General features: G+C 55.3%; 1 protein-coding gene across 3 annotated transcripts in view; it reads right to left on the bottom strand.

Annotated features, from left to right (window-relative positions):
- Positions 1–13305, bottom strand: part of EPHB2 (EPH receptor B2) — a 224150-nt gene that overhangs the window by 61190 nt on the left and 149655 nt on the right. For all 3 annotated transcript variants that reach the window (XM_074975904.1, XM_074975905.1, XM_074975906.1), the window contains exon 5: positions 11015–11350. In XM_074975904.1, coding sequence (XP_074832005.1) covers positions 11015–11350 — 336 coding nt within the window. The remainder of the gene's footprint in view (positions 1–11014; positions 11351–13305) is intronic.

Below are 13305 nucleotides of genomic sequence, written 5' to 3'. Positions count from 1 at the left end.
ATCCAGTCAGTTCAACACGTCCTGCAACTCTCCGTCTGGCTTGCCCTCGCAGCGGCTCACAAAGGGCAAAACTGTGACTACTTGCACAACTAGCCTCCGTGCAGCTGAAGGAACTACGTTAGCATCTGAGCAGCTAACTCTGAAAAGGACAGTCCTCCTGGGAAGCTCCTCCCTGGTCATTCTGGGTTCTAACCCTGGCCAACCAGAGGCTCCTTTTCTTCTAACCCTGGGGCAATCAGGGCTCATGGTTCTGCAGCAGAGAAGGAGGCACTTTTGTGTGCTGTCCTGCAGCAGGGGATTCCAGCCCGCAGGCTCACAGAAGCTGGGATGCAGACTCTGGCCGCACCCAGTACCAGTGCTTGGGGGGAAAGCACCCCATTGCGCACCTCTCCAGTCACGGAAGGCTGGAATAGTCCTGTCTGTTTGTGCCAACTCGGGGGCTGGAGAACCCACAGGAAGGAACATTTAAAAAAGAGCGGGGGCTCAGCAACACCAGGAGCCCCGTGAACCAGCTCCTGCCTCTCCCTCCCAGCATCTCCCCCTGCCACGATCAGCTGTTCAGCCCTGTTCAGTAGGCACTGGTGGGGGGAGAGACAGGGCAGGAAGGTAGGAGAGGAGCAGGAAAAGAGGTAGGGGTGGAGTGGGGACAGGACCTGCGGGGGGTGGGGCATTTTCATACCCCACTGCGATCTGAGCAATTAATGCCTATGGTCCTGCCCGACCCCTACTGAAGACCAGCTCACGCCTGGAGCCTGAGTTCTGACAAGGGGTCTCCACCGGCTGCACAACAAAAGCCAGCCGTGTTCTTTGTCTCCCTGAGGACCTGAGCCCCCACCTCCTGCTAGGCTCATGGCAGCGCTGGGCTCACTCCTTGGTCCCCTTAATGCCCCATGAACTGGGGGGAGCACCCCCTTTTGCTGCGCTTACAGGACTGGCTGCAGAGATCTTCACTCCCTCTGTCATTGTGAATACCTGGCCCCAAACCACTGCAGCTTCCTTCCTGCCAGCCTCTAACCCGCCTGGCCCAGGCAGCCACATTTCCTGAGGCTGGACGGTTCTGTCACAGGGGTGCCGGGTTACCTTTGTCTTTGGGCTCTGCCTTCAGTTCACCATCACAGTCGCTGCCTCACACACACCCCCTGCCACAGCCAACCTCCCACACTCCTCCTGGGCTTCTGCAGCCAGCACAATCAGCAGTTATTGGCAAAGTCCTCCATGGCTCACCCCCTGCCTGCCTTCTGCTCCCACAAGGAGCAGGTGCCCTCAAAGACCCCGGACACTCCTTGTGCATCTTTAAGGCTGGTGCATGAGCTATCCTTCAAACACGGTTGCAGGCCATACCCTGGGAGGCAGGGCATTTAGCAATGGGCCAGTGCCTGCTGAACACCGGGCAGTAAGATGCAGAGCTGATGACAGTGGGGCTAGTTTCACAATGCCATGCAGCCGCAGGCCAGGGAATTCACCGTCTGCAGCCATATAGGGCTCTGTCTCCGTTTCATAGGCTGCTGGCCTGTGCCTGGCGAGGAAGCTCCCTCCCCTCCGCACATGCATTGTGTGCACAGAGCTTCTGGAAAATTTCCCAGCAGGCCCAGCTCTCTGGCCTCTTGCGTTTGCAACTGCAAAACCTGGACAAGCTTTAAAAGAAAAAAAAGCAGCAGCTGCGTCCAAAGCTGGGCCCTGGCTCTGGCCCGGTGTGAATGAGGGAACACCTCCCCCTCCCCCTGGGATGGATTACAGGTTTTAAAGCAGCTCCCATTGCAGCAGGGCCAGTCCTTTGGCTCAAGCAGATGGAAGCTTTTGGCCGGCTCCTGGCTCTTTGTTTCAGTGAGTTCACAAACCTGCTGCCTGCCGCCAATGGAGCAGGGAGGGTTCTGCTCCCGGCAGGAGGCAGAGATGCGGAGCACAGGGCATCGTCTCCTCCGATGCAGCGTGTGTGTCAAAGGCCTGTCCTGGTGCTCGTTGGGAATTGCCTAGTGGTGAGAGCATTGCACATCCTCCCCCACAACCCAGCCCTAGCTGCTCCCTGCTCCAGGGCCACAGGGCTGAAGCAGAGGGGGCCTGGCTGTTGATGCAGCGGTGGGATAAAACACTGCTCTCCCTGCACTCCTTAGCGTTAACCATTCCAGCCCCTTCTCCAGTGCGGAGGGAAGGGCCGGGGGTTTGCCTCTGCTTAGCACACAGGTGAGGAAACTTTTTACAGCAGGCCTCACTCTTTGTCCCGGCAGTTTACAGGCCCCGGGGAATTTCCATCACACTGATGTGAAAAACCCCTTTCAGCACGGGTAAGAACCTAAGGCTGTAGAATATAAAAACTTGAGGAGTCGGTCGGTGAATGTGAATACACAGGCACAGAAACAACGGCACGTCTCGACATTTTTAACGAGGTGGAGGAGCCTGAGAGCCAGCGGCCGACTGTGCTGTGCCCCCTTATGAAATTTCATGCCCTCCCCGAGGGGGCCTGCCCCCCACTTTGTGCACCCCGGTTTAGAGCTACTTTGGTCGACCCTCCTTTTCCCCATGGAGAGCTCCCTCTGCTTCTGCAGCTGCTGTCATCTGCGAGCTGACCCTCACCCATGGCTGGCCTCAGCCACAGGGGCCGTACTTGCAGGAGGCGGCCTGTATCTACTTGGAGAAGGTTATGGTAGATGCGATCTACGTTCCCCCACATTGCAACCACTCCGCAAACCCCTCGCCCAAGCCTTGAGCTTCCTGCCGCTTCCCTGACCCGATGGGTTGGCAGAACCGAGCGCACCAACAGAGGCCATGGCAGAACTGGCTGTGGCTGGAAGCTCTGAGGAGAGCCGGGGAGCCCGTCTTGCAGCACCGTGCTGTCCTTCCGTGGAACATGGGGGGAGCTCTTGTTGGCTTATGAAGAGACCGTCCTTAGGACTTTCCCAGAGCCATTTAGAGGAAACGTACAAATTCACAGGCCTAGACACCAGATGTCTGCAGCTCAGACATGCTGGATGCAAGGCCTTTGTAACCAGTTTCCCAGTGTCAGCAGACGCTGTATGAAGCTCAGAGCTTGGTTTCTGCCATTCCCACTGAGGCAATGGAGGGAATAAAGGGGTCCTTCATTTTTTGTGGATTGCCTTGGAGGTGAAGAGTTGGCCCCCAGCTAGCCTTGGCCATGCCAAACCCCAGGCTTCTGGCCTGAGACAGAGGGTCTCCAGATGGGTTTCCAAAATGGCAGGTTCTTGCTGTGCTGCAGCCAGAGTAGCTGTGGGGGCCCTGATGACCAGCTCTGCAGGCAGAACAGCATCACGGCTATCTCCTGGGGATGAGGAGAAGGACAGACCTTGCCAAGCCAGCCAAGGGAGGCTGGCACTGCCCAGCACCCTGAGCCAGCCACCGGCCATTGTCTCTGTATGAAAAGCGGTCTTCCCAATGACGTACAGAGCTGTGGCAGCGAGGCCTGAGTTGGCAGGGCCAGTGCTGCCTCCCTCCTTGCAGGCAGGCTTGTGCCTGGCACACCACATGCTTTGGGACTTCTTTCCTCCCCACCTGCCAAGGTGCTAAGCCTTGCACAGGAGCGAGGCAATTGGAGCAGGCAGACGGATTAGCCACATCTTACATGCATATTAGCCAAGGGCTAGCGCTTCAGTCATTCCATCTGTCTCATGCCCTGCAAAGACAAAACCCTCTCTGGGAGGGGGAGTCCTACTGGGTGAGCAGGGGAGACTTCCCCCCATCACGGACAGGCTTTGTTTTCTGCACCTTCTTTGGAACAGGTTTTTCAAGTCCCAGCTCAGGGTAGGACAGGCAAACCTTAAACGTTTGGAATCCTTTATGGAGGTGGAGGCTCCCACAGAGCTGGTGGCAGGAGGGTTACAGCATTTGCCAGGAAAGCTCTAGCAATGCATCTCACATCCTAGTTTGCCAGCTTCCCCCAGCTGCCATCTACAGTTACAGAAAGAAGAGTCCTGAGGAGTTAGCAGCTGGCAAAACTCCTGCCATATGGGAGTCCTGGTTCTGGGCAGGAGCACACGCATGGCCCGCTCAGACATCTTGTAGCCACGTCCCCTCTAAGAGCAACACCTCAGAGGGCGATGCTCCAGCCAGCGGAGCTCACTGCAGGCTGCAGTACTCAGCCTGCTGCCAGACAATCCGACTGGGCAGCTTGGGAGACAGGGAAAGAGAAGGCAGCAGGACCAGGGGCTCATTACACAATAAATGTAAAGGAAACCCGTTTTTAGAGGCAACGGCTGCATGGTCTGAAGAGAGCAGAAACAAGCAGTGGGTTTTGGGGAAGAAAGCCCCGAGGTACGAGCCGTCCAGAAGAACAACATAGGAAGACACATGGTTTTGAGAGAAGAGGGATGAAGCGATGACCTGGCTGGTAGAGGCCGAAGCAGGCAGCGCACTGACAGCAGCCGCAGCCATTCCTTAATGTAGTAGAAAGAGAGCCTGAAACATAAGGCCTCGTCTCAGAGACCTGGTGTGAAGCCTGAGGCCTGGACTAAAGTAGTGGTCAAGCCTTGCCAATACAAAGCAAAGCTGCCAGGGGACAGGCCATGAGAGCAGGCTCCCAGGATCAGGCAAGCACAGGCTGCTGGCCAATAGTTTTGCAAAACCACACCCATTCCTTCGCCGTCCTAGGCACAGGTCACTCCTGCCCACCCATTCCAGAAGTGTGGTGCCAGAACACCCTGACGCTAAGCCGGTGCCAACACACTAATGTACCACGCTTCTGGAATGGGGCTAGCACATCTTAGGAACGTGTGGGCTTTTGCAGCACCAGCCTTAGTCATGACAGATTTCAGGAATTTGCTTTCAGTGGTTTGTGCATTGGCCTGGTAAACCTGGTGTGAGTTCAGTCCTTGAGGAGGCCATTCAGGGGTCTGGGGCAAATAGATTAAAAAAAAAAATAAATAAAAATCTGTCTGGGATGGTGCTTGGTCCTGCCAAGAGGGCAGGGGACTGGACTTCATGACCTCCTGAGGTCCCTTCCAGCTTTATGAGATGAGGTTGCTAATTCTGCTTTAGGTCAGGCCTCAGGTCTCACGTCAAGCCTAGGATACAAAGCCTTACGTTGCAGGCTCCTTTCCACTACATCTCATATCCCGCCTCGGCGGAACAAGAACCAGTGACTGAAAGCTGAAGCCAGCTAAATTCAAATTCGAAATGAGGAACAAATTGTCAACAGTCGAGGCGATTCTCAACTGGAACAGAAGGCCAAGGGGCGAAGTGCGTCAGGAGGGGAGCCGTGTTGGTCTGCATCTGCAGAAACAATGAGCAGTCCTGTGGCACCTTATAAACTAACAGATTTATTGGAGGTGTTGTGGGCAAAGACCCACTTTGCCAGATGCACGTTAAGCTTATAAGGTGCCACAGGAGTTCTCGTTTTTTCAAAGGAAGGGATGGATTTCCTCTCTCTCTCTGAGGGTTCGTGTCTAGGTGTAGCCGACTTCCTGCAAGATACTTTGACCAGACACTAGTTGCTGGGCTCAGCATGGATAACCTGGGGAAATTCTCCAGCCTGTGAAACACAGGAGGTCCGACGAGAGGACTGGATGGTCCTTGCTGGTCTCACACTCTACCAGTCTATGAATCTTTTATCCCCTTATCTCAGCAGCAGGAGAGGACAGAAGAGAGGTTCACTCACAGCTTTAAAGGGCTGGAGGGACCATTACGACTTTGCAGTCTAACACCTGCACACCCAGGTCACTGGCTGCTGCTTCCCTGTCTGCAGAGAGACACATGGGTGCCAATGATTTAGGAAGTGCTGAGGCCGACCCAGTGTCTGGGGAGCAGACTCCAAAGAGCGAGTGAACGAGAGGAGACCGTGGCTCCCTGCTCACACCTGAAGGAAGCGATGGGGAGTGCACGCCCTGGTGTGCACCTACAGAGAGACAGATCCTCTGGCGAGGAAGGCAGCCTGTGCACAGAGCCCCTGTCACCTAACCAAAGAGAAAGGACACGGAGGAGGCTGCGGGCTTGGCGTGAGTGCCACTGGGTGCTCAGCTCCCTGCGCCTGGGAAAAGGCAGAGCGACACCACATTTTGATGAGCAAGTCGCATAATTGATTTAACAAGCAAACAACACCCTGAGTGGCGGTGGAGAAGTCCCAGGGTCTGTCAGAACTGAAGCGCCCTGGGCTTGTCAATGAACTGCGCCAGGAAGGGCCAAGCTCCCCCATGGTTTCCAGCTCCCTCGAGGCGCCTGACTCCCAGCTCCACGCCCATTTGTATGGTCGTGGCTCGTGGTCAGATTAGCAGCTCTGTCCACCACAGTCTGCCTGAGAGCCATGGTGGCCTTAAGAAGGGCAGTTCTCCAGGGCAGGCCGGTTGCCTAGTGCAGGGTTCGTTCTCTCATGTGCATTCCCCACCCCCGACACACACACACATTCAGACAGTAAGTCCAGCCCTAGGCTGACCTGCTGCATGCATCTGGGCTTCACTTCTGCCCGCAGTCACAAACTGAAACCCTGCCTGGGTCTCTCTGTCCCAAAGGTGCCCTCATGGCTGTCCAGGAACAGTAAATGCCATAAAAACATGTCCCTGACAATGGAAGCCGAGGGGAAGGAGGAGGCAGAGACAGAAATTAGGAGACTGTGGCGTTCAAGGCTAAAGGAAGCTGAGCCGGCCATCTGTGCCTCTAAGGCTAGGTCCTCACTAGTCACAAGGACCCTGCTCTCTCTGCTCAGGTCACTCTTGCCGTAGCTTGATAGCCGCTGGGGACAGGGTCAACAGACGTGTAGACGACACAGCACAGGCAATGGCAGCAGCCCATGGCTGAGCCCCTGGAAGAGTGAACCTGCCTGAAAAGGGCGGCATGGACTGGTCCTGGCTAAACTGCTGCGCCTGCACAACTCTGCACTCACACAAGCCAGGGAATCGCGCTCCTAAGCCCATGGTGCAGAAACAGCCTAAGCGTCTGTGCTGTGCCCATCCCCCTGGTAGCGAGGCACACAGGGCTGGCTACAGAGCACGGGGTGTGTGCCTCCCAGCCTGGATGGAGAGACAAGCGCAAGCTCTTCTCGAGCTACCGGCACAGACACAGCGGCCCTGAGGCACAACAGAGGCTCAGTATCCCCACGGCACATCACAGGCACAGTGTTCCCCTCCTGCCCCAGTACGTCACGGGCTCAGCGTTCCTCACGGTACGTCACAGGCACGGCATCCCCACAGCTCATCGCAGGCTCGGCATCCCTGGAGCATACTGTGGTCTCAGCGTCACCACGGCATATCACGGGCATGTTCCCATGGGACATCACGGGCCCAGCGTCCCCTGGCTTATCATGGGCACGGCATACTCGCAGCACAGCACTGGTTTGGCATCCCCGTGGCACATCCTGGGCTCAGCATGCCCCAGTGAGAGTAATTAGTCTCTGGAACAATTCACTAAGGGGTCTGGTGGATTCTGCTTCACTGGGCATTTTTATATCAAGACAGGGCAGTTTTCTACAAGCTCTGCTCTAGGGATGGTCTTGGGGAAGTTCTCTGGATTCTGCAGGAGTTAGGTGAGATGATAACAATCATCCTTTCTGGCCATGGACTGACACCCAAGAGGGCCAAGGGGTTAAGATGGAAACCAACAGAACATGAGCGCCTCGTGCAGGTTCGTGCTAAGAGCAGCACATTTCCGGGGTGAAGAACTGGGAACACGGAGCAGGAGGAAAGAGGTGACCTATCAGCACACAGAGCATCGGGGAGACCATTCCTGCGCCAGGCGTCCAGTTCTGGTGCCCATGCTTCAGAAAGCATATTTCAAACAAGTCCCAGAAAAGAGCTCTGAGAGTGATTCGAGGCCTGGAAGATCCGTTGTCAGCCACCCCCCGTCCCGACCTTCTGCACCCACCGGAAAGCCCTCAGCCACAACTCAGTTCTCAGAGGTCTTGTCCAGTCCCTGCCTGTGACTCCCCTCAGCCTGGCCCTGCTCCAAAAGTCAGCCCAGGTCCCAGAGCATAGCTGCTTTCCTCCTGCCCCTCTCTACCCCAGCACCTTCCAGTGAGACAACAGGTATCTCCCCTCTCCTAACCCACTCCCCTGCTCCCAAGCTATCCCTGCCCCACCAAGGTTACTGTGATGCCATCTCCTTCTGCAGTACCATCCTAGCCCTGTCCTTTACCCCCACCCTGCTTCCCTGGCAGGGCTGTTTCCTCCGTGACCTCTAGGGCTGCTCTCCCACCAGGTATGCCAAGAACCCACCATGCCGGAAGTCCGCCAGGACCATGTGCTTGCCTTCAGAGCCTGCCTGGAGACGGCTGGTTCTCCTCAGACCATTCAAACCCAGCAGTTTCACAGCATTACCTGCCCCGGAGGGCTGCGTTGTGAGCGCGTGTGCCCAGCGGCAGATACTTCCACGTGAAGGGGCGTCAGCGACACAGTGATGCCAGGGCGACAGGCGGGCTCTGTCTGGGGGAGAAATCCTGCTCCTGGACCTGCCCTCTGAGCTGTGCCATTCGCTGTCCCTTGACATACAACTGGGGCGGTTGGGAGGCAGACAGAAAATGACTCCAAGGCGAAGGCAGCCAGCAGCTGGAGCTTTGTCAGGAGCTACTGAGGCTCATAGGAGAGAGGCACGCACATGGGAAGCACTGCCCAGCACTGCCCAGAAGCAGGAAACAGCCAGGACCACATGCAACACTCCTGCTCATCCTAGCAGTGAACGAGTCACAGGGGAGCCTCTCCTACAAGAGGCAGATAGGCTGATCCTTCAGCCACTCACCCAGTGGAGCAGGACAGGCGTTCCTGCATCCATTCCTGCCCTTGAGCCAACCTCTCCCCTCCCCCATCCCTCCTCTCCTTCTTGCCGAGCCCCCTCCTTCCTCCTCTTCCCCCCCTCTTGCCAACTCCCTGTTGTATCTCTGTATCTACAGCTTCTGTTACCAGCCACTAATGAGGTACATCAAGGCTGCCAGCCTGGGCTGAGTGTAAGCAAAAGAATTCAGAGCCTTTAATTACAGAGGAATTAGCGAGCAGGCAGTTGCTGTTTAGCGCTAATGAATGGCTACATTAAGAGAGGCATGGCACAGGCTGGGAAGTGTGAGCCCCCGTAATAAGGGAGTGTCAAACAAGAGACACACAAGAGGAGGATCCCAGGCTCTGAAAGGAGGTAATGGGAAAAAAAAAAACCCAAATCACAATTTCAGCCGCCTCAGCTGCTTGTTTGCAAAGGTGGAAGTGTTCACAGCTGGGGCATTCATGTAGCAATTACATCACTTAATTGCAAGGTGTGAAATCAGGGCACTAAACAGCTTATAAACACTGCAGGAGCAAAGCTGGGATCCCTCCTCAGGAGAACTGAGAGAGAGACAACACCCCCACGTACCTGCACCTGCAGTCCCACCAGTAACACTTTGCACTGCCAAGCTGTGCACCCGCTAGTTCACTCTCCCCCACACAGCTCAGCCATGCCCACCAGCAGAGATGCAGACCTGGATGCTCAGATGTGCTGACCTGGTCATGGAATCACAGGCTTGGAAGAATCTCAGGAGGTCGCAAGGTCCAAGCCCCTGCTCAAAGTAGGACTAATCCCAGCTAAGTCATCCCAGGCAGGGACTTAAAGACCCCAAGGGATGGAAATTCTACCACCTCTCACCACCACTGGTAATGCATTCCAGTGCTTCACCACCCTCCTGGTGAAAATGTTTCCCAATACCCTGCTTACACCTCCCCCACCATAATGTCAGACCATTGCTCCTCATTCTGTCATCTGTCACCAATGAGAACAGCTGCTTTCCACCTCTTTGGAACACCCTCCCACCCCTTCAGATAGTTGAAGGCTGTTATCAAATCCCCCCTCACTCTTCTCTTCTGCAAACTACGTAAGTCCAAATCTCTCAGCCTCTCCTAGGTCATGTGCTCCAGCCCCCTAGTCATTTTCATTGTCCTCCATCGGACTCCCTCCAGTGTGTCCACATCCCTTCTGTAATGGGGGGCCCAGAACTGGACGCAATACTCCAGATGTGGCCTCATCAGGGCCAATTAAAGGGAAATAACTTCTCTAGATCTGTTGTTAATGCTCCTACTAACGCACCCCAATATGCCATTAACCTTCTTGGCTACCAGGGCACACTGATGACTCATACCAGCCTCTCATCCACTGTAATGCCCAGGTCCTTTTCTGCTGCACTGCCACTTAGCCAGTCGGTCCCCAGCCTGTAGCAGCGCTTCGGATTCTTCTGTCCCAAGTGCATGACTCTGCACTGCTCCTTGTTGAGCCTCATCAGATTTCTTTTGACCCAATCTTCCAATTTCTCCAGGTCTCCCTGGATCCTATCCCTATCCTCCATCATATCTACCTCTCTCACTAGTTTAGTGTCTGATGCCCATCGGTTGACTTGTGATCTCAAGCCACAGTCCAGCAGATCCCAACCAAACCCCCTTTCCACTCTGGCTGCTCGGAGACCCTGCAGACTCCCAGACCTCGGCACAAGGGAGCAGAGCAGAACTGGCCATGGAGTGGTGCTTCTCATGAGCAACTGTCTGGCAATGTCCCCCTGCGACATCATCCTCTGAGAGCTGCTGAGCGTGGAACTGGTGCTCCATGTGGCCCATGCCCTGTCCCCATGTGTAACCACATGCCTCGAGTGTGTGTACGTGGGGCTCACAGGGGAATCCTCTTTGCAGTCATGGCTATTGCCTGGTCTCCTCCAAAGATAAGCACTGAGCAGGACCTTTTGGTCCTGAACTATTCTCCCCACCAGCCCCTCTGCCTTAGCACTCCAGCTCGGGCCACCAGCACATTGGTTGCACCTGCAGAGAGGCAAGACCAGAGAGTATGGCAATGCAAGCTCCCTGCCAGCCCACTGGTTGGATTACTGTCATGCCTCAGAGCCCGGGGACAGCCAGGACCCCACAGTACAAGCACAGGCCAAAGGAGTCTCTCTCCTACAACAAGCAATGTTCGTCCTGTGCCTTGGGAAGGGGGCTGGCATCTACCTAGCTCACTGACCCTGCCTCAGGTAGGTCAGCCTTTGGCCACCACCGATGTGAGCAGGAAGCAAGAGGCTTCTGACTCCACTCCCATCTCTGAGCCTCTCAACGGTACACAGCAGGCCATCGCTTACCAGCTTGGTTGGTGGTGATATTGACGGAGGCAAACTGTGGGGAGAAGGGGCTCTGGTCAGTGACCCCGTTCACGGACTGGATCTCAAAGGTGTACTGGGTGTGGGCCAGCAGGTCACTGATGTAGATGCGAGGCTCTGTCAGGCCCAGCTGGCGGGGGGAGAACTGCACGTTGTCCCCACAGCGGGTGCAGGCACCGCGCCCCGACCCACAGCTCTTGCAGATGATATTATACACCAGGTCCTCGCGGCCCCCGGAGTCCCGGGGCGGGGTCCACTCCAGCATCAACGATGTCTCGTTCACGCTGGAGATCACAGCCTGCGGGGCAGACGGGATGGCTGTGAGGAGAGAGACAGTGAGAGTCAGTGGCCCTGTCGCCAGGGAGCAGAATGCACAAGTGCCATCAGCATGGTTCTGAGGTGCCCAGGATTGAGCAGAGAGATGGAAAGCTGGTTTCCCCTGAGCCAGCCTGGCCTGCCCTGATGCTCTGCAGGCTGCCTCAAGAACATCCATGGGCTACCAGCCCCACCCCCTCCACAGAGCAGTGGGCAGTCACCACCCCAAGCCCTTTGGGACAAGCCCCAGCCCAACCGCCGGAAAGGTAATGTGTCTCCAGGCTGGATTCATGCACTTCTGTGAACCTCCTGGTTCCTCTTCCTTGTACCCAAGGGCAGGTTGTGCTGCGGTGCCCAGTGGTTCCACAGCACCTTGCATGGTGCACTCTGCAGCTCAGCACACCACAGGCGCTCGGGAGACAGGCAGCCACCCAGACTTGAGCCAGGAGGCAGAGCAGACAAGCACCTCCAGCAGCATTTTACTGTCAGCCGTGAGGTTGCATGGTACAGGTCAGGGCAACTTTAACAGTTCCTTGTAACAAGCCGTCCTGCAGCGCCTTCAAGCCTAATAAATTTACTAGGTCATGAGCTTCTGGGAATAAGATCCGCCTCACAGTCTGAAAGTTTGGGACCTAATACATGTGTTAGTTTATAAGGTGCTATTGGACTGCTCGTTATCTGTGAGCTACAGACTAACCCAGGTGCCCCCCTGAGAATACATACTAGTAGCATGTATATCACTGCCCAATAGACTGTCACTCAGCCAAGTAGCAGCCCCGATTCTGTCTCCAAAGCCCTTTTGCTCACCCCCTAGACACGCGTTGGTAAGGGCTTGTTCTGCTATTTGCCATAAACTACACTCAGGCACTTCCATGCAGACTACCAGTCCCAAGAGGGAAGTTCCTTTAGTGCCTGAACTGGCAGGCAGGACCCGTGTTTCTGTACCCATGCGGAGGAGAGCATGCTGCCTGTACACACAGCAGCTCACCAGTGGTTAGTTCGCTGCTCTAGGGGGTTCTGAAGACACCAGCCTTTTAAGGCAGTGTCTGACAGGCGCCCACTCCAAATGAGGTGGGTTTCATCCCTGGGGCCTTACTCACTCCATGTGAAATGAGGATCAACCCTAGAGAAGTCCGGTGTAAAACCTGCCCGAAAAAGAGGATGAGCAGGCCCACAGCAGGCCCCATTGCAAGGGTGTGGGCAAGTGAGCAGGAGGGGAGCCCCCAGAGGCCACTCTGTTAGCCCAACGCCCATCTCTTCTGCAGCTCCGTCACTCCCAGGGGCATTGGTTTAAATCAGTGACCAGCAAACCCTAGTGTAAATCAGTGATTTTAATCCTGCTCTTAATTTTTGCCATTTAGTTTTTTCCCTAAAAGAGGGATTCTCTCCCATTGGTTGGCATAACTATGAAAACGTGCCCATCTGCAAGCAAGCCTCTATACTAAAGGGGGAGCTGCTTTTTGCTGTTAAACCAAGAGGATACTCCACACCTAAACCCTTTTATTTACACGGTGATTGGACATTATGCATCACTGCAACTTCTTCTGACATTTGTTAACACAGCAAATGACACGTTTCTGGATGAGAATTGTTTAACTGGAGCCGTAGCAAGCTGCATTTTGTTGGAAATTGGAATTCAATCAAAAAGACACAAACTCAGAATTGAAAAAAGGTGTTGATATTAGTGAAGTGCAACAACCTCAGTTCCGCTGCACACTCTAAAGAGGGAGGTTATCTATTAACACTTTGCCTCCGCATGGCTGGGTCCTCCTGCTGCTCAGGGTGAAAGCAGCCCTGCACATTTCTGTGTGACCTCCATGACAGCTCTGATGCAGTGTTAACCTCTTGAGGCTCCTCCTTAGGCCAGCTGGAGGGGACATCAGCTGGGGAAGGGGCCAGGGCTATACGCCCAAAAATGTAAACAAAAGGTAGGAAAGCGGAGAAGGAAGTTTCCTCCC

Source organism: Carettochelys insculpta, chromosome 23, assembly GCF_033958435.1.
Source record: "Carettochelys insculpta isolate YL-2023 chromosome 23, ASM3395843v1, whole genome shotgun sequence".
NCBI lineage: Eukaryota > Metazoa > Chordata > Testudines > Carettochelyidae > Carettochelys > Carettochelys insculpta.
The sequence above is the reverse complement of the archived record's forward strand: the minus strand, read 5'-3'. Positions and strand labels throughout refer to the sequence as shown.